The following is a 23417-nucleotide window of genomic DNA, read 5'->3' on the forward strand; positions in this document are numbered from 1 at the left end:
CTTGTTAGAAATGAAATTGCACATTAATAGTCAACTTGTCTAATTACAAATATTATTTATTATGTTAAAGGCCTCGGTTGTTGTTTCGCCCCGGATTAATTCGCGATGAAACTTCTTTAAAAAAACTGTACAACATAATATATTTCAATACACGATAACCTCATATATATAATATATACTATTTCTCTTTAATCTTAAACCACTAAATTATACAGATCCAAGTATACCATTGGGAGTTCTAAACAAATCCGACTTATTTAAGAAACATTTCAAACGTCCTTTTTCCAATTCCTGATTTCCTAAATAAAAAGCCTGATAATTATTGGAAGTCACAATGTTTTACAGTTTAGACTTTAACTATTATTACTATTATTATGTTATCTGTGCTATTATGTTATTCTTAATTACAAGTCTATATTAGGAACATATTAAGAAAATTTCCTTTGTGTTATATTGTCTAACTACAATGTAATTCTGTCAATCTTAATGGAATTGCATTTCTGGGCTCAAGATTTACAAAAAAAAAGATATTGTCTTACAAACTTATAAAACAAGCTTTAATGATAGAATCAACTAAAATGTCACACTTGTTCTCACGTTGTATACCCCGTATACGTTAGGAAATTATTTAAGACTATCGAACCTTATTAGGATAAGATGGACTCATAAAATTATTGTATAGTCACCGATTATTGGTGTACAAAGTTTAAAATCTGTTCGCTTAAAGTTATCAAAATTGAGTCTAGAGGAGTTGGTAATATACAAACATATTTAAAAGCGTGTTAAGAATCACTAGCTGCAAAAATAAAACTGGATATCGTGAATTAAGCGTTTTTATTTTAATCTCTCTCGAATCTATTTACAGTTTCTTTAATTTCTAAAAGTAACTTATTATATAAATAAACACATTATCATATAAGTTAATATTTATCTACTTATGGAAGTTGAGATATAAAGGAAATGAAAATGACCAGGCTCGTAAACTGTTGATATTTTAGAATCCTTTGTGTTATGTTATTTAGATAAAACATTATTGCAATTGCAAACCTACAATGTATGCTTGATATTTTATGTAAACATAAATAACTTTTTACATTAACTTCTATACAAGAATCATCATAATCAGCATCAGCATATGTTCAGTCTTCTGAAACACAGACCTCCTATAAGGTCTATACAAGAATAGGTACGAAGAAACAATTTTGCTATATACGCTTTTATATGTAATACTGGGCATAAGATATGAGGGCCTGATACTGAGCGCTACCGGCTACCACCACCATGAACATTCAGGCCAGTCCAGGCCCTGTGTCAGTGCAAACGAATTATTGACTCAAAAGGATAACAAATACAAAAGGGGGAAAAAAAGAACTGGGAAGGGTGAGGAAAAGTATTCAGTTACTTATTTATATCGATTTGACGCCGATATTCTGTGAAGAAGTGGTGTCTTACCGGGTACTTATTACCTATAATTAGGTAGGCATTAGTACTGGACCCCGATATACTTTATTTTTTATATTGAGATCTATAAGTGTATACGAGTAAGAAGTTATGGAATATATTGAAAAGCGCCATCTAGCGACGGGTTTATATACTAACGAAGCATTGACATACTACGAAGAGAAAGCATTTTCTCTTGTAACCTATAGATAGAGTGGAACGCTAAATGCAAGAGTTTCTATCTATGTTTATAACAATTTGATCCATTCCAATACTTATTAATATTAACAACAGATACCTCTGTTATGCGACATTCCCACTAAGTGTAAATAATTTTCAACCTAAATTAAATTATTATATTTGAATACTCAATTTTAAAGTCTACCTAGATGGTGTATAGAAAATAATAGAGCGCGAAATTATAGTGATTTTTATTTAATTTTTATCACACTTTCCGCTAACATTAATAATATTGCCGTATAATTATATTGAAACATAATTCAAAATTACCAAAAACCTTTGCAGAACACTACATTCCATAACAGAGTTCGATGTCTAACGTGGTAGAATTTGTAGTTAAATAGCGATTAACGAAATTATTGTAAATTACAACAAATATACTGAGTCCTTGATAACACTGCAACCACATCACTGCCCCCTGCAATGCATGCAGAGACTAAAATATATACTTTATAAGCATCAGATCTCTTATCAAATTCATACATCTGCTACATCCAAAATTAACATGCAACATCCCAACGGAAGGTAGTAGACAGTCTTATCAGATGCACCCATGCAATTCCATTTAAATCAACGACCGATAGTGCGCATGCGCGTACCGAACTGAACGCAAACTCCAGTTTGACACCGCGCGGCAGAGAGCGCGGTTGCGCGCATCGCGTTGTGAACAGTGCTTGCTAAAATGAGGCGGAATTTGAAAATATTGTTCCTCCTTGGCGCCGCCTGGATGTTTTTTCTTTTTTATTACATGCAGCCAGATACAGCACAGAATAAGGTAAACTATTTGTGGAGGACAATGCGGTGTTAGATAATTTTTTTCTTTTAAAACAAATTATAACTGAAATTTATGGTAAATTGTAATCAAATATACAATGGTATTATTTTGAACATAGGTAAAACATATTTAAATAACTATTTCATGAATAAAAGATACAGGTTCTTGAAATGTTGTTGATTATTTTATCGTTTGAATAATTATGTACATAAGAGTCATCAGCATTTTGCAATTTTCTGTGAGTTTCAAACGATAGAACGCAAAACTCAATTATTTAATTTTAGGTTTTAAAGCATTGAAATGCTTTATAAAAGAGACATTTTGAATGTATAGAAAAAAATTCTCATCAACTCTATTATTATGAATTTCCTCTGTACATGGACAAATTTAATAAAACGAAACAGTAAAATATAACAGTTATTACTATTTTTACAAATACTGACATTTAAAACTTCTCTACGATGCATATTAATGTCGTAAAAAGTAAATTAGTAAATATATAAAGTGTTTTATTAATCTATATGAAAATAATTTATATCCAAAAAAAATTTTGATAAACACAAGTTAATTTCGGAAGGTAATTTGTGTAAAATTAGTTGCTTTATAAGCTTTACATTTGACCTAGAATTGTGTAATATATAAATCTAATTAATTTAGAACGTAGGCTACTCACGCCTTATAAATTCTATGCCCTTTTTATAAAGTAAATGTGAGAATTGCTTCTTGTAAACGACCTTTACTTGGTTAAGGTAATTTACTTAGGTTTTAAATGAAAAAAGACGAACCGCTGTGTTGAATAAATTCAAAATTAACTACATTTTTAGATTACATTACCTACTTAGGACATATTAGAAAATTTTGAGTCTAATATTTTTTGTAAAAATTATAATAAATTTTTTGATTTATTGAGATAAAGGAAATATTAAAGCAATATTGAAACCCGGTAATATAAAAATTAATAGTATATAATAATGGATTGTTTAAAATATAAATTCATTGTTTTGTTGATTTAATTGGTTGATTATTTTGTTAATTTCATTGACAAAGCAGCATATGAAATGTATATTCAATGAATAATCTCAATTCCCGATGTTTCCGTCAACAAGTTAATTATGAAGGAAAAAAATATTTATAGATATATCGACATTGCAGGGAACCAATCGAGTATCTTATTTTTATCTTACTGTTTTCTTTGAAAAAAAAAATATATATATAAAATAATAATAAAAACACTAGTCGTCTATACTAGGCCGAGCCTGTATCTTAGACGACAGTATCTTCCCACTATGTATTTAATATATAAATAGTCTTGAACTTGCTTTCTACATGATTTTTTTTCAGTCAAATTGATCTATAAAATCAATCGATAATCGATATCGATAAACAATCAAGATGTTAAATATTACAATGAAAACAAACCTACAAAAAATATTTTGTTGTTCTTTACATTCGCTCTAGCGTGCTTGAAAGAAATTTTTTTCTCACGATTTTCCTATTTCATCGCAACAAAATCCACTATTATATCGAAATTGAGTGTAAAATTCTTAAAATTTTGCACAGCTGTTTATGCATCAAACGATACAGAAACTTGCTTTCACATCAATAAATACGTATTAAAATATATTATAGTATATATAAAAATACTTATTTAAAATCTTGCATGACCAATATGAGTTTTAATGTTTAAGAAACTCGTGTATTTTAAAAACATTACTTTCGATGTTTGTAAAAAAAAATTAACATTTAATAGAGTGCAATTTGATTAAATACATATGTATGGAAAAGAAAATTTTATAAATAACACACGTATAAAATATAATTGTTTAGTATTTTACTGCTTTAAACATGTATCACCTAGGTAATATTATTAATTAGAGGCGATATCAAAAAGAATTTGTTCATTAATTAAGAAATTATTTCCTTTAGCTATTACCACATAGAAGACGAAACTATAATATGGACTAGATCTAAAATAATTCACGATTTAATCATGATTGATTAACTTAAATAAGAAAACGATTTTATTTTGTGTGTTATATATGACAAGGAACAAAGACGCAAGTAAAAACATACTCGAATTATATGAATTTCGTAGTTATAACGTGTGAAAATAAGTATTAAATTATAAGAAACTAGTTGCGCCCCGCGGTTTCACCCGCGTAAGTCCGTATCCCGTAGGAATATCGGGATAAAAAGTTGCCTATATGTTATTCCAGTTGTCCAGCTGTCCACGTACCAAATTTCATTGCAATCGGTTCAGTAGTTTTTGCGTGAAAGAGCAACAAACACACACATCCTTACAAACTTTCGCATTTATAATATTAGTAGGAATAAGGATAGGATAGGATTGATATGTTAAAGACTAGCTTTAAGTATTTATTGGGCATTGAAGAAATTGGTCAATATATGGACATTACAAGTTATACAGTATTCATGAACAGATAAAATATATAAACAAACACATGTATATCATTATTAATTATAATTTATCTATAAACAGTAAATAAATGCATTACTCCATGTTTTATGCACCATATCTTGTCTGTGAATATCCATCATACCATATTATCATTTAACGACATATTTATATAAATAAGTATTCTTGATGAATTGTAGCATTTGGGGGTCATCAAGAAAATTATATATACCAGCTGTTGTACAAATAAATGCAATACAGTTTTCAAACACACAACAACAACCTACCTCTTGTGTTTCTGAAACATTATGACAAGGGCATCTGCAATCGAATTATATCGACTATAACTTGATATTGTCATTTGACCAGCTATATAATATACGTGTAAGCCCAGTTGTAAAAGCATAATACAATATTTATATTAGCATCTGATAATCTTTTACTGATATCGATAGCTTTATAGTTGGATAATTAAAAGTTCAGTTGTTTTTGTTTTTATCTGTGGTAAATAAATATACTGTCAAACATGTTCGTTGAGATTATGTGACAAGTATGTATCTCAACAACTCCACAAGCCCTCTAATAACCAGTCTTTAAATGTGCTACGTTTTAGAAAAAACACTCATAGAATGAACTCATGCAATGAATGCCTCTAAAACGTCAAAATAATAACCCAACCAAATTAAGTAAACATTTTTTTAGTTTTAGAACAATTTTGAAAACTGACCTATTTAAAAAGCATAGACAATATCCGATATTACATAAAATGCTTGCAACGATCTACGCCAGTTTTAATTAAGCGAACTAGGACAAATTATGGTTAGTTGCAAATGGCTGCCAAGTATTGCATAAATAAGTGGAGCGATATTATGAAGACGCTTTAGAGGTATGCAAATGAAAATTAATATAATAATGGCTGTGTTATTAACAATCCATTCTAATACTATTGAACTTTAATAAAATAAAGCTACAAAGTTTGTTTGTCTGAACGCGTGAATCAAGCTAGAGAACTCATTTACTTAGGGATACGTAATATTAAAATTAAGCAAGAATAGGAAAAAAAATACATTTATATAGTATGCGAAAAGCATTGTGCGGGATGGGTAATAAAATTAATCCCAAATTAAAAACGTAACTCTGAAAGAATAAAGATAATAAAACCGTTTATTATTTAAAACGATAATTCTTTTAAAAGTATTCAATAAATATGAATCTTTGTAGGTTAATACATAGGTAATTAATACAATAGCAAAATATCTGTATGTATCGGTTTTTTATTTCATGTCGCTAATGGTAAAACAAATAGATGGGCGATTTTTTTACGTAGTAAATAGGTGTGGTCTAATGGATTTGCAGTAATTGTCGATACTATTTTGTCCAACAGAATTACATTTATGACCTAACAGATAACTCGGTGAACTTGGCTCGTATCGGCATTTGTGTATATTGAATATTTCTTTATCTTTTCCTTCTTCAACTGTTGAAGTGAACTAAATGCACAATAATGTGTATTTTAAAACTATCTCAATTATATCGCTTGTTTGTTTAATTTTATAAATAATACTACTAGGTGAGAAATAAATTTATATTTTAGTCAGAATTATTACCTACTTATTGTAAAATTACACTTTTCTCGGTTATAATAAAGGCCTCGGAAGTAACTATCTCATCAAATCGTATTATCTAAAATACATTGGCAACAATGAAAATAGAGTCAAATAACAACAAATTAAATTTTTTCAAGAAAACTCTTAAATTGCAGAGATCGGATAAAAGCGCGTGCGCACACATTCACACGATAAAATATTTACAGCCTTGCACTTTCAGATCGATTCGAACCTGATATATATTAAAAGAAGCAGATTTACACAACTTTTCTGTTGAATTTATTGTGAACCTTTTTTCGTATTTTTTTAATTAAGGTCTGTGCATAAGAGATCGTGCTTCGATGTATAGGTCAAAAAAAAATTATGCCTTTGGAACTTTACGAGTTAAAATATTTTCATAACTTAGGAAATTTCGATACATCACTGGATGTTTACAAAATAATATTTAATCAATAAATAATATTATTTGTATAAAATTACCAGTCCAAGTTCGATGTTAATAAAAAATAATATCAGATCGTTGTTGGACATTATAGACCTGCTAAAATTATATGGATAGTTTAAAAAGTCTGTCGTTTCTCTGGCTAATGTTGCGACGATCAGAAAAACAGCTTGACCAATTTTGATTACTTGGTACATAACACACTTGCATTAAACATACTTCCATCATGATATGACATATTTTGTATTAAAAAAATAGATTAGATTTCTACCCAATGATTGTGCATACGAAATCGACGCCATTAATCAAACTCGCATCCAGAATAGAAGTTGAAAAAACCCATACTGAAATAATATAATAAATTAATTCGGTTGTATAAACATAGGCTTACCAAAACATTCTCTTTGCTTTTTTGCGGATCTCTGATCGCGCTTATTTATTCATAACAAGCGATATAAATCTTGTATTTACGTTAAATAAACGTTTGTACCTTTTATTCAACTTTCCAGATCGAACTGAAGAATATAAACTTGTATGCCTTCAATATTGAGAAATTAATCTATATACGAAGTTATATGTGGTATATATTATGTTACAGTAAAACCCCGAACTGTGGTAGATCCTAAGATTTCACCGGTAAAACCTAAGATTTACTAGCTCTCAATGGTAAATCCAAACAGTTCTTTTATTTCAAATTTTTACCACTATTCACGTGGTAAATCTTAGGATTTACTTCAAGGATACAAAAAATGTTGAAAAATGCTATACATATTTTATACTATTAGAATTTTTGAGGTTGTGTATGGTCTTTTTACTATCTTTCATTTGATATCCATATTGCTATTACTGTTATTGGTAAGAATAGAAAACACATTGTATATTAACAGCCTATATTATGTTCTACATTGTCTATGTCGCTACTACAACTGTGATTTCTCCAACGACAATCCATTTGTCAAAATCTGTCCATCTCTTTCGCAGGGACGTGTCAAAGAAATAAAAATACATACGTGCGCTCGAAAAACAATACCCTCCTAACGCAGTCACCCGCCTGCCCATCTAATTATCACATCCTTCCAATACCATCACATTTGACCCGGGGCGGCATACAAAAAATATCCTATATCACTCAGGAGTAATATTTCTATGATACAATAGATAGTTAATATAATATGTTAATTTTGTTTTTAGATATACCAAACTTAACAAATAGAAAAAAGGTACTAGAAATAAAAGCAGATTATCTTATTATTTTATAGCCTCATATCCTTTTTCTTACCCTTCCCAGTTATTTCCTTTATTCCTCTTGTTAATCCTTTCTTCATCCCTTTCCAATTTGAAGTCGGCAACCCATTTGTAGAGGCGCAAGGTCTGCAATCGACTTCACGCTTCTCCAAATGTTCATGGGCGGTGGTAGCGCTTACCATCAGGCGACCCACCAGCTCCATTGCCGACGATGACATAAAAAAAATATATGCCCTGACATGACACCAATAACCTATATAATATATCACATATAATTTGTTTTAGCCCACAAACATCCTCCCCTAAATTCTCACCAGAATTACATATCAAAGGTCTAAAGCATAACAAACCCGCATATAGAATAAAAACATTAATAACAGCACATGTAATTTTCAATTGAGGAAGAGGGAATTCTCCTACTACAGGTTTTTTTTTAACTTTTCAGGGGAGTTCCAAGTATATGTTACCACACACCCAGGCTGTATTTAAATAAATTGTTTAAACATTTGTATTACAAGTATACAGAATTTGTCCTCACATAATGCCAAAGCATAAACAATAAATACTTGGCTCTTCGCTTCCCTCTTCCCATGTAATTATTTCCACTCTCAGATGTCTATCGAGTTAATGCTACACAGCGAGTGTATCAAGAGTTAAATGATTATGTGTGAAGACAAATTACGTGTGATATGATCTTTTGCGTTTATACCGGTCTTGCCTACTTCCTCGGTTTGTTGAGGGTATTTTATTCCTAGTGTATAATAAGATACTACAAGAAATTCTGGTACGGAAAATGATGGAGTTTCTATAGGTGTAGCCAGAAGCCCCGACAAATAATGGTACCTATAGTCGTATTTGATATTATTAATTTCCATATTCAGAGATATAGATATAGATACTGGCAGACAATTATAATGAAGGCGACGTTCTACAAAACGAATAATAAAAAAGATAATAATATAGCTAGAGATTAAAACATACATAATATTATCTTAATACAAAGTTCTGTTAGATGATAAAATTTGCATATGATAATATAACAAAGCTATGTAATGATATTCACGTTAAACGACTTTTTGTTGCGTACTTAGCATGCATCTACATAAATATGCCATAGTCAAAGCAATACTCTTTACGTATAACGTTAATGTTTAATGAATTATATACGACTAGCTGCGCCCCGCGGTTTCACCCGCGTAACTCTGTATCCCGTAGGAATATCGGGATAAAAAGTTGCCTATATGTTATTCCAGTTGTCTAGCTGTCTACGTACCAAATTTCATTACAATCGGTTCAGAAGTTTTTGCGTGAAAGAGCAACAAACACACACACACATCCTTACAAACTTTCGCTTTTATAATATTAGTAGGATAGTAGGACTAGTATAGCCCGGGGCTTCACCCGCATAGTTTTAAGAAATCCCGTGGTAATAAGATGTTTCAGCGCATAAAAAATAGCCTAGTTCACTCTCTAGTCTTCTGATAATTAATCGAGACTCAAAAATTATATCTTTAAATCGCTTTGTTAAGACGTGAAAGGAAGACGAACAAACAAATAAACAAGCAAACACACATTTGCATTTGTAGTATTAGTAAGGATTCTACATTTTCTATAATAACCCTTTTTAACATTAAAATATAAAAATAATGTTTTGTTTTATCCGATTAAAATTTAAGACTTGCATATTAATTACTTTCTTGTAACACGTAACTTATATATAAACGTTAATATCACATCGGAAATGGCTCAATCGTTTTATTTTATTATTCGTCAATATTGAGGATGGTTTCTCAAAATAATCACAGAAAATATAAATGAATGTTTTAGGTCTAACCAGTACTTATTAACCTCTAAGGCATACCTAAAGTTTCTCCAACAATCAAGATAATACAATTTTGCGTGTTCTGCGAATTGGATTCAAGCTTTGATCAAAATAATCTTACCTTATAGTAATGAATTCGTAAGTAAACAGTAATATCATAATAGATCTTTAATGTCTATATCTCTATAACTAACTTCTAGACATACTGCAGCGAGATTGTGTCTAGCTGGCTGGTCATATATTTTGTAAGAAAGATGAATAGTTTGTTTGTTTAAACGTGTTAATCTTAGGAACCACTCAACCAATTCGAAAATAATTTTATTACACAGCTAGATATTTAGACACAATCCCCGATTGCTATTTTTGATAATAAGATTTCATATTTTCTAAAGGATTCTCAATGCCCTAAAATTTAACATGAAAATATCACAATCTACATACAATATGATGAATATCCTACTAATATTACCTATATATACGCGAAAGTTTATAAGTATGGATGGATGGATGTATGCATGGGTGTTTGTTACTCTTTCACGCTAAAACTACTTAACCGATTGCAATGAAATTGGGTACGTAGATAGCTGGACAACTGGAATAACACATAGGCAATCTTATTCCGACATTCTTACGGGATACTGACTTACACGGGTGAAACCGCGGAGCGCAGCTAGTAAACAATAAATTACACACCATTATACTCGTGTTAGTAATTGCTTTAAGATCCGTGGATTCCTGAAAGAAGTTTCCATATAACAGAAACCAAAAAGTCATAAGCGTCATAACAATGAATTGAAATCTATTTCGTAATCATAAAGACGCATTTTAATCGCCTTCTCTTTATAAGTTGCGTCATCTGTCACCTGGTTATTTGCTCAAGATAACGGCAGAATACACAGAAGCCAATTCTGTAGATTAGATAGTAATATAGGTCATGCCTTTAAATTTCTCATTACTGGATATGATTAACAAGCGGGTCGCCCTGACATCGCACACAGAACTTATTATAGCCTATATATAACTCGATAACTTTTGTAATCGATCCAGTAGTTCCTTAGATAAACGCGTTTAAACAAACTCAACAGTTTCTCAAACTAAATGATTTAGCAATTAAAAACTTTTTAACGGATTTTAAACGCGATTTATTCATTATATTATTAACCCGACGTGTCGAACACTTTACAACGAGCGTGGTCACGGGGAGACTGTTTGAAAAGTTTTTAATTTCTACATGTATAATACTCGCGTAAAATCAAACACAAGAAAATACTTAACTAAATGATGTTTGTTGGTGATGGTGATTGGAAATTATACGTTTTTAACCCGGGTGGAACCGGGCAGAGCCGGAGCAAAGAGCTAATATTTGTACACAGTAGACCTCATCCTCAACTTCATTCATAGTTCATCATAATAATGAAATACCTACTTCGGATAAAAAGTCATTTGATAATCTTTTATGATAATGCTATAAGAAGCTGAATCAATTTAGCTGAAATTGGAACACAGATAGATAATGACTTGTAAAACGAAGGTTATTCTTATGAATGAATTTTATACATTTCTTCCTCTTCGCCCGGATACGAAAAACAAATAGTGCCGACATAGATTCCCTGCTCCTGGGATTTCTGTCCGTATCCAAAATTGCATCCAGATAGATTCGATGACTTAAGCGTGGAAATAACACATTAAAAAGTTTAATTTCTTTAGTCTCCCAGTATATTTGCTCTAATTCAATTATTAACTACATGGAACAAATAGAAAAATGAAATAGGTTACCTCTTAAACAATACAGACACATCTACACATCAATAAATAAAAACACAACGTTAAATCACTTCGTTGAATAAAACATTTTACTGTTCTGAGAGATATCTCATTTTTACATAGGTAGTTGCGAAATTATATATATTTATAAAGATTTGCCATTTTGAAATAATAATTGCTATAACACGCGAACAGTCATTATTTAGCTTTGTTCTTGGGAATCTTCGCGACTATCACGATTTATTAACATTCATTTTATCCGCCATTTTTTAATCTTACAGACTTCTATTGTTCACGACCGTTTCTTTAATTGTTTGATGAGTGAACTACTTCAATGCAGTTTCACATTTAATAAGTTAAGATGTAAAGGAAAAGAAACGAGTTATTAACGTGCTCATAATAAATATATTGGAGTATAAACTGAATATCTTTTTTAAATTAGATTTTTAAATTAATAAAACTTTTGATTTTGATTATTATAACCCTATATAAAATTTGTTTGAAAAAAATGTATGTGTAAATATTGCATAGTCTTGTCCAATAGGTGTTTTTATTTTATATTATAGGAAAAAATAAAAATGTCTCTTCCGTATCCTTCCGCAGATTGAAAAACGGTTATTGACCTTCCATACAAGTAAGCGGATTAAGGCACCGTAGCAACGCCAAGGAAGAAAAAATATATTAATGTTACATAGTCTATAATTTTTTATTTTACTGGATGTGAAAGAATTTTAAAATAATTTCTTAATCTAGATACTAAATATGGTGTCTATATAATATTTACATTACAATAGTTTTTTTATAAAGGATTAAAATTATATTGCAATCATGGGAAGTGAAGTTACAGTTAAGCACATTGTATAAATTTATTGAATGTTCTTATACTTGTTTGGATGAAAAAATTAATAAAAATTTATATTATGAATTATGTACAGATCCCTGTTAAATGTAAAATTTTAAAAGTTAAAGAGCTGGCCTTTATATTAAAAATCGTCAATTTTGTGAGGTCTCTCGCTTATTGGGAGCATATAAAACATATACTACTAGAACTATACTTAATTATTTATAACCATTCTAACACCTAGCCCTAAAGAATACCAAAACAGTGCGTATTTTTACAATCCATTCAAGAGTAAAAGAGACGGGTGTATTGATTTGACAGAGATGTAACTATTTTCGTGGTCCCGCTTAAGAACGATTAGATCGATAAGGCAGGGGATGTTTGTGCTGGGGTGAATTTGAAATAACTTTACGTAAACGAACGATCGTAGTTTTTCGTGTCTAAAATCCATAATGGTTATTTTTTTAAGCGGTATTGATACTGAATTTACTTCTTGACCTCCTATAAATTTCTCATTATTTAATCAATCAAATAAAATTTGTGAACATTTGGTATGTGGTAGTGTAAGCACGCTTCGCACGCACGAATTAGGCCAGCTCGCACCGGGAAAGTACCACTCTCCCACAGAAGACCGGCGTGAAATAGTATTCTGCTGTGTTTCGTTCGTTGAGTGGGGGAGGCGGAGGCCCATATCCTATTCCTTCCCCTTCCCAGTCTCTAAATGTTCATGGGCGGTGGTAGCGCTTACTATCAGGCGTCCCACCAGCTCCATTGCAGACTGTGACATTAAATAAAATGTGCTCTAAATATGATATCAAAGTTTGTAGATTTGTTAATCAATCACATAATAAATTAATATAGATTCCGTTTAAAACAGACAAAGATAAAGTATTTTTTATCACTACATGGTAAAAAACAAAGTCGGTTTTGTCTGTCCCTATGTATACTTAAATCTTTTGAACTACGCAACGGATTTTGATGGTGTTTTTTTAATAGATAGAGTGTTTCAAGAGGAAGGTTTATATTTATAATAACATTTATCAAACTATTCTGAATTTAACGCATGCGAAGTTGCGGGCAAAAGCTAATAAATGATAAAGTACTTAATTAGAATTACATTAAATTTAATATCAAATCTCCAACAATTAAGACATTAGTTACGGTACTTTTTGAAATCTCACTTACCCATATAAAAAATCCGATGAGCAATCTGACAATGTGGGCCAATAAACTCTTATCGGCTCTCTTATCACCTCACATGACGAATGTAGCATCTTCCTGATGCATTTACCGTCATAATCTCGTATAGTTTATTTTTATTGCTGTAAGTAAATGGTTGTTTACTATGAATTGCATAATGTACATGCATGCAATATTTGCTTAGTATTCATGTGATTGGTGATTCTAATGCTGATTGTCCAATGACGATAAAATAAGAAAAAGAGATTTAACAAGCTATTAAATTGGCCAGATATAAGAACTGGGGGGTTACTGCATCTTATAGTAGTCTTAGTGTAATACTAGCTGCGCCCGGCGCTTTCATCCGCGTAAGTCTGTATCTCGTAGGAATATCGGGATAAAAAGTTGCCTATATGTTATTCTAGTTGTCCAGCTGTCTACGTACCAAATTTCATTGCAATCGGTTCAGTAGTTTTTGTGTGAAAGAGCAACAATCACCCACACATCCTTACATATAAATAATTATATATTTTAATTCTGCAATATGGCTTATTGCAGAATTAAAACAACATAATTTTTCTTCCCGTTTTGATAAAATATAAAAACATAATATAAAATGGTGTCTCTGCATATAAAAGTTATATATCGAGACATTTATTTAAAAAAAATTGTAAATAAAGCTCGAACATTTTAGGATTTTTTGATTCATTTGCCTTTAAGTTTGTTCGAACTAATCTCAGAAACAGGTTTATCGAATATGTCGCGATTCCATGCTTATGGTGTGCTGTGTTTTAATTTAATATCATTCAGTCATATAAAACATTGGTTTTGTCCATGAAAATCTTTTATACTGTTACCTATATTAATAGTATTAAAGCATAAAATCAAAATATATCTAATAGCTACCTTGTGGCTGCTCTAGATGTAGACCATCCGAAAATCTAATAAGCTCAGAACAGTGACAAAGAATTGCTCTTACATAAAGTTTCACACTTTTTCATCGTTTATACAAACAGTTACTTCAATGTGTCGCACAAGGCTCTTAGCTTGGACCGCTACAATTCCTTATCTTCACTATTAATATCAACAACCAAATATTTGTAATATAATTTAAAATCGTTCCAAAACATCACTGCGTATTTTATCACACATATTTGAAGATACATACATACATGTTATTCTAAATTCAAATATAATTATACAGCGCCCTCAATGCGGATCAATTGCGTTGGATTAGCGAATTCTTAGCACGAATTTGAAAGTGAGTTTTATAAGCAACTTGTATTCAAACCACGCGTAAGATTGGACAGATCCAATTCTTGTAGGTTACTTCGAACCAGGAAATGAAAAGTCGGTCACACCTTAGATTGAGAAATTAAATGGGGTTTTGTGAGTTACAAATATTATCAATGATTGTAAAATACAAGGCATTTAGACAGCTGTTGAAGCGAATTGGATTGCGCGTAAGTGAATGTCGAACTTGGAATGAAATCTTTTTATGATACTATTTAATGCCCGCGACGTTGTCTGCCCAATATTTTAGAGAATCTAAGAATTTCCTAAAAAACGATATGTCTTATTTTATATTAATGTATATATGTCTAATTTTGTAATTCCTCCTGTGAATTACCGAACCTTTTAAGACGATACTCGTAACCGTTTTAATCAAAATTAAATTAATAAAATTAAAAATCAAGAATAATTACAATTCTTTCAAAACTAAGAAACGATACGGTTTTTATCTTCCATTCCAGCCATTAATTTCATTTCATCTTGAAGTGAGTTTTTGCTAAGTTGCCGACAATCTTACGATCAATTAAAATCACAAAAAGCGCTTGACTGCGAAAATACCACGAAAAAATTATTGTACAAACGTCCGTTGTAAGGGTTTTACACCAGGGTAGAAGCGAAGCGAAAGCTCTCGTCTCAAACATCTTAAATTAGGCATTACATCATTGATTATATATTGATTCAATTTACTAACGTCTATCAAATGACTCTTAAATTATTGTAATTGATAAATATCGGTATCGGTACTAGTCTAACTTAAAAATTTATTGCAAATAAAATACTTATATAAATAACAGACTCTTTATGTTTTCTCAATATAAATTTAGTATTCAATACGTATTAATCGTCACATTTTCGGCCAAAAATGCCTTAACAACTCGGATTCCTATCACATATTGACTTGTAGAATCTAGGTATGCAATAAGCAACGAACATCGTTAATAGTAACGTACAGCTTTGAAATAGCTTGTGTACAGCTTTCTATGGACAGACTCACTTAAACCGTGAATAAATTTGACACCATCTCTTTAGATATGCTTCTAACCAATTGTTTGTTAGATAATCAGAGCGTTGCGAAGAAATACATTTCATTGTTACCTATATTTCGTTTTTAATTTATATAAAGGGTGCTAAATGAGTCTTCAAAAAAGCAGTGGTGGCTCTGTGGTGAGAACCTCGGACTTCAAAATCGATAAGTCGAGGTTCGAGACCGGGGCGAGCGTGCAGGAAATAAATTGATTTTTCAATTTATCTGCACATGTGAATTACATCACCACTGCTTAAAACGGTGAAGGTAAACATCGTGAGGAAACCGGCATGTCCAAGAATCAAAAGTTCGACGACATGTGACATCTGCCAACCCGCACTTGGACAGCGTGGTGGATTATGGCCTAAAACCCTCATAGGAGGCCTGTGTCCCAGCAGTGGGAACATATATGGGCTGATGATGATGAAATGAGTCTTCATTCACGGAGCTCCGTAATACCTAATTAGAATCAAAAAAATAATTTATTTTAACTGGTTTAGAGTTCACGGTCTACATCTTATTTGGTATCATTTAAAAACGAGCTATGTACACGTTTCTGATTTTCTACTTTAATTTCTGTTACATAATACTCATTTTCCCGTAAAAGAAAACTAGATCTTACATAAAGCGCTTATATTCACCATTGAATATGTTAATTAAAAGTTCATAGAGAAAGCTTGGATTCCTGTTAGCGCCAATTATTATTGGAACAAGTTTATCATTACAATTTTCTTATCCTTATCTCAATTGCAATTGCAAATTGCAAAGAGGAAAGTTCGTTCCACGTCCTTATAGTTAAAACAACTTTCTTATCAAGATCGTTTTCCCATCGTTTATTTAGTTTGGATTACAAATTATTATGAGTAGTAAAATTGACTTAATTGCGTGTGTCGATTAAGATTATGTTAGCTTCATAAATAATGCTTACATGATATACGCAGTACCTGGATGACCGGTATGAAAGCTTTGCTCGGTTTTTTTTTTGTTTTTTTTTATAAATTGTGTTTTAAAAACTTAATTATTCGCCAAAAATAGTAGTATTATTTGCCAATGGATGTCAGAAAGAGTCATAATAAATTGGAACTACTCAAACGCGTCCTATTCGTTAAAAAAGTATGTTTAAGTTGATAAAACACGAATATGACATTTTCTAAAAAATATTACTATGTGGATTTATCGCCCCCGAAACGCCCTATATACTAAATTAAATACAAATATCCAAACTCTTCATCAGCTTACCAATATTTATTGGTTCAAAATTAAACTACAAATGTAATCAATATAATGTATCACATTGTTGTTAAATTGAATAAATTAACTAATACGTAAATTGCTGATGCTGGAAGGAACTTTTTGTTTAATTTATTATCTTAATGTGTTAATTTTCATAATAATGATCAAGGGTAGACTAAGCTCGGTGGTCACTCCTATATAACATTTCCATGGCTTTCGTGACCATTAGGTATTTGGTTTCAATTAATAATTACTAGCCATATTGAAGATAGTGACCGTTCGTACAAAAATAACATTAACTTGCTTATATTAGCTACACCTGTACGTTTGTATGTCGGTTACATCACACAGCTATAAAGCGTGTTTTTTTTCATTCGTTTCAACTATGATGAGATTAAATGAGAAATGTAGACAGCAAAAGTAATGCAAGTGTTATTTACGCTTATAGTATGAAAGCATTCAATATTAAATTATCAAGTGAGCTGGTTCTGTGGTAAGACTGTTAATCTTTTATGGATATCATGGTGTCCCTATACAGTATAGACGCTTAGACAGAAAGATAGGTAATGTTGTTTCTAAGGATATTTCTGTGGTTTTGTTGTTCGATTCCTGGTACAGTTTTAAAATTTTCTATTATTCAATAAAATTTTCAAAAGTTTCCTAGTTATAAGTAAAGAATTAAAATCTTCAAATGCTAACTAATACTACCAATGCAAAACGTATTTGTTTGTCTGTCATTCACATCGCAACAGAGCAATTTTCTAATACTATTTGTGTCTAGAAATGGGAGACTAAAGAACGATGTAGGGTACTTTTTACCGCTGCGAAATATCTCACTGCAAAGGGTGATATACGCATCATAATCATTATGATGCGTATTCAAAGCACTTTTAAATATATCAATTCTTATGGCTAGATGAAAACTATTAAAAACGTATTTGAATAATTATGCAATAACATAACAAACATTGATAAGTTTCTTAATAACAGGGTACTTAATGTAAAAATCACTTTCAAAAACCTCTGAACTTATATTATTCGTACTTACAAGTTGACTTTTTGACGTCTAATATTGATCTGACATTAATTATAGTGAAAAGGTAAGAGGCCGATTTTTCATTTTATTTTTGATTTAATTAAATTCTTCTTTTCGATTATAAACTACATTTGATTTATTGATGATTAATAATGACAATAATTAGTATGAATGAATTACTTTTTGTATATCTGAAGGTGCTTCGTTTGTTTAATAGCCCCATAGAATGTAGAAATATATCACATGCTTCGGCTTCACCCATGGTACACATCTCTAATAATATTATGAAGCTGAAGAGTTTGTTTGATTGTTTGAATGCACTTATCTCAGGAACTAAAGGTCCAATTTGAAAAATTCTTTCAATGTTAGATAGCCCATTTATCGAGGAAGGCTGTAGGCTATATATATACCACGGACGAAGCCGGGGCAGACCGCTAGTAATATATATATAGCCTATATATACTTAATAGCACAAAGGCATCACATACACATCCACGGGTAAAATAATTTTGAAATCGATTCTGTAGTTTCATAGGTAAACGCATTCAAACAAACAAACCGTCCCGCTCTACATTATCAGTAGAGACAATAGACAATTTTATCATGTAGATACACACTTGGAGAAATATTAACAGCATCCAAATAGACGTTTAATTACGTTAGTATAAGCTGTATTTTCATGGACGTCAAAGTCTTACAAAAACTTATTAATACAAGTTGCTTGCTTTTGCATAACCTTGGAGGTTTATCGTGCATAATTTATTATGTTGGGTAAAACCAGAATGGCGTTGAAACCACAGACTAAACATTCAAACGAACTTGCACTGTTATAAATTTGGAAGAGTTTTTGTGATCGGTATTTTCCCTACTCTCGTAATTCGATACAATTCCGATGCCTCGAAGAATTTAAAAATCATATTTTTTTCAAGCAAATGGGTGTTATTTAGGTCTATGTAACTTTTTAGGGAGTTTTTAGGGGTCAGGGATAGGAAAAGGTTACATGGAATATAGGAAACAATGTAGACGAATAGGATACAAGATTACCCATTCATTATACTAAACACAGTAACATTTACATGCTATTTCATGGCTTTCATGACAATCTTCTGTGTGGGTGTGTTACTGCACCGGTGCAGCTGGCCCAATTCATCCCGAAGCGTACTCGACTACCATATTTTATACAAATAATGTATTAGTTTTAAACTACTTAAACCAAGAATTAACCTTGTAAGCCAAAAGTCACCAAACTTGTTTGCCCCGCAAACCTTAAATTGAATTTTTGGTTACTTGGCGAAATATTCTGGTTAGGTTTTATGAAAACCATATGAAACCAAAATTATAAACTATCTTTCAAATATCAAGTTTTGTTAAGGAATTTGAGTATTATATTATAAAACAACTTAACAGTTACCCTGTGAACACGCTCTCTATAAAGTGTTCGAAACGGCGGGTTTAAATAATAATGCATCAACCGCGTTTAAAATCCGTTAAAAAGTCTTTAATTTCGAAATGTTTAATACTCTAAAGGATATAAACATTGAAAACAGCAATCAAATACACAAAAAACTACACGGACAACAAGGGGGCAATTACGTTCCCTGCAAAAAAAACCTCTAATAGTATAACTATTTCAAATTATAACCAACTAGCTGTTCGCCCCGGCTTCGCCCGTGGTACATATATAGTCTATGTTACTCGTGGATAATGTAGCTTTCGAATGGTGAAAGAATTTTTAAAATCGGTCCAGTAGTTTTTGAGCCTATTCATTACAACCAAACAAACAAAGTTTTCCTCTTTATAATATTAGTGTAGACAAATTAACTAGAAGAAGCCCGAACGTCACAACACATGTACACCGATTATACCTACCTAATTGTACTGAAATCTAGCCAATGTCAAAAGACAATGTACAATTACATGTAAGTAACAATGGCGTAATTACTTTTTATCGGTGCTTGTTGTCTTAATTCACACAAAATTGTATCAATTCATATTACGCGGCAAAAACTTCAAAACCCATACAATACTTGTGATTTCTTTTAGAAACTGCTCATTTCTTGGTTTCGAACGCTTTCAACGGTCTTGAACCACTTTTGCTGTTGTGAATATTGGAATAAGAGAATAAGAATTTTATGGCAAATATATATGCATACTAGCTGCACGCCGCGGCTCCGCCCGGGTTGTCATTTATCGTAATTAAAATTATTTAAACTATCCTATCTCTCAAGTTGGATCGAACTGCACATGGTGTACGAATTTTATTATAATCGGTTAAGTGGTTTAGGAGTCCATTGAGGACAAACATTGTGACACGAGATTTATATATATTAAGATAGGTAACTGGATGAGTTTGGCCTGAGTAAAACCGAAGTGTTTATGAATTACAAATATAGACATGACAGGAATATTTGATGAGTTTTGTATGAATGTCTTAATATTATACATACTTCTATGTGGACAGAGATATATATTCAACCGACTTAAAAGTAAATGAGAAAGTTCTCAATTTGACGGCGCCTATCTTATTTTTTGTATTTGCTACCTCAGAACTGTCCACTTGGTAAACCGATTTTGATGATTAATATCTTTTTTGAAAATGTTGCTTCCCGTATGATTCCATTCAAGATAATTATTTTGGATACTATCACAAACTCAAACTCAAACATTTATTTCTTCAACTAGACTTCGATTAGACGCGTTTTCATTTGTCATACTACAGAAACATAATAATTGACCATAAGGACAGAATAAACCAAAATAATTTAATGAAATGTTATTATTCAAATACCAAATTGGGGCATAAAAGACTATAAATTTCAATACATGTATGTAAGGAAACTAAAATTTTTAATAACTTCAAACAATTTCCAACAAAAACGAAATGTTTGTAAACTATAATTATTCTGTAGTACATTAGATACATACAAATTAATTATGCATTATGGGAACTAGAAATCTGAAGTATTGTTTTTATTTATACAGGGAGTTGACAATTGAACATCACAATCTAATATATAAAATTCTCGTGTCACAGTTTTCGTTGCCATACTCCTCCGAAACGGCTTGACTGATTTTGATTAAATTTTTTGTGCTAAAAAATAAGCTTGGTTTAAAAAAATTTTGCTCATTTTATGAAATATATTTTATTCATTTATTCTAATAAGAGCATGTATGAATATTATATGAACATTCATGACAGTTCTAATATTGGACCTATGTTCTGGAGGATTTATTTCTATATTCTTAAATCTTAAAATATTTCGCATTTACTTTGTATTCAAACTAGACAACTTCATCAAAGTTCAATGAACATTTTTAGCGGTTTTTTTATTAGTAGCAGTGATTCGAAAATGGATCCAGCTAATAACGAAAAAAGTCAAGTCATACAAAACCAATCAGTACGAAAACAAAAAAAAAATCTCATCACTTTATATTTATTAAGTTACATCGCTAGTACATATCTTATACCGTTTCACTAAACCGCATAGGACATCCTGTATAAATAAGAAACAAGATTATCCGCTTCAATTTCCGAGTCCGCCTTAAATTATTACATAATGTATAGGCCACTTTTACTTAGCGATGTAGGCCAAACACCACAGTATAAAAACTACTGCTCACATTGTAATCTCATTTATAACCCTTCTGTTTTATATAACGTGTAATTGGCTTAGTCTGTAACGACATTCTGTATTTATTTTTTAACCGACTTCAAAAAAGCGGTGGCTAATTCGTACTTTTTATTATTGTTTATGTTATGTTGTCAGAATTACACAGTTTTTGGATATGTTAGTGTGTAACAGATACTTAACACGTGCGTCGTTTTTCGCAAATACGTATGTTTGTTTGCTTGTATGTATAACTTAAAGATTATAATTTGCCCCATGCCCTAACTTGGGATCAAGTTCAAATGCAATTTCATCAAAATCGGTTGAGTATTTATACTGCGTAAATTAAAGCACTTCTTAATTTGTTTTGCGATGAATAATAAAATACTAATTTCAACTACAAATTCAAGTGTATATAATTTTATTATGAACTATTTGTCTTTATCTTTTTTTCTCAACATTTATTATCTGTGTCTGATAACTGACATTAAAAAAATGTTGGTTTAGTGAAAGCGATACCATCAAATTGCTCTAAACAGGGAAAGTGGTTAGGACAATGTGTATTTACTTTCCATTATATAGAATAGTGTTAATAATATGATGAAACGTTTTAAAATGTTATATTAAAAGTCAATATTTTTTATTCTATTTCCGAATATTTTTAACTTTTTTTCAATCTTCATTATACGGAATATAGCGCTGAAATAATAATATCTTATCGTCCTATCGTCCCTATGTATGCTTAAATCGTTAAAACTACGCAACAGATTTTGATGGGGTTTTTAATAGATAGGGTAATTAAAGAAGAAGGTTTATATGTATAAAAACATTTATTAAACTACTCCGAATGTAACGCGTCCGAAGCCGCGAGCAAAAGCAAGTAAAAAATAAAGCTAAGGTTTGTGGCCTTGCACGCGTGTTGGACAAGCACCGTTACTATATAGTATATGCCGTATTTTACTTTCACTGCCTCTATTTGTGTGATTTTGATAACAGCTGACGTAAGCGTGTAACCCATAATTGAATACTTTCGATAAATTACACAATATCATCTCCATTTTATTGTTCTAATTTGCCTTTTTTATCTAACTTCGCATCTGTTTTATTAGGTTTTATTACCATACTGTTTTATTTGTTTTCGTTATACATGAATTTTATTATTCTTTGAACATTTATACATATTGAGTGTAGTCTATGATCAAATATAGGAGCTGGTGGGTCGCCTGATGGTAAGCGCTACCACCGCCCATGAACATTTGGAGAGGCGTAAGGTCGATTGCAGACCTTACGCCTGTACAAATGGATTGCCGACTTCAAATTGAGAAAGGATTGACGAGAGGAATAAAGGAAAGGACTGGAAAGGGTAAGGAAAAGAAAATGGGCCTTCGGCTCCCCCATTCACCGAACGAAACACATCAGTATGCAATTTCACGCCGGTCTTCTGTGGGGGTC

General features: G+C 31.2%; 1 protein-coding gene across 1 annotated transcript in view; it reads left to right on the forward strand.

Moving 5' to 3' along the window:
• The first annotated feature begins 2362 nt into the window (after nucleotides 1–2362).
• LOC119834457 (polypeptide N-acetylgalactosaminyltransferase 2-like) overlaps nucleotides 2363–23417 on the forward strand; it is a 56979-nt gene continuing 35924 nt past the window's right edge. The window contains exon 1 of the mRNA XM_038358823.1: nucleotides 2363–2455. Within this exon, the coding sequence (XP_038214751.1) occupies nucleotides 2363–2455 (93 nt within the window). The remainder of the gene's footprint in view (nucleotides 2456–23417) is intronic.

The sequence above is a fragment of the Zerene cesonia genome, chromosome 19 (genome assembly GCF_012273895.1).
Source record: "Zerene cesonia ecotype Mississippi chromosome 19, Zerene_cesonia_1.1, whole genome shotgun sequence".
NCBI lineage: Eukaryota > Metazoa > Arthropoda > Insecta > Lepidoptera > Pieridae > Zerene > Zerene cesonia.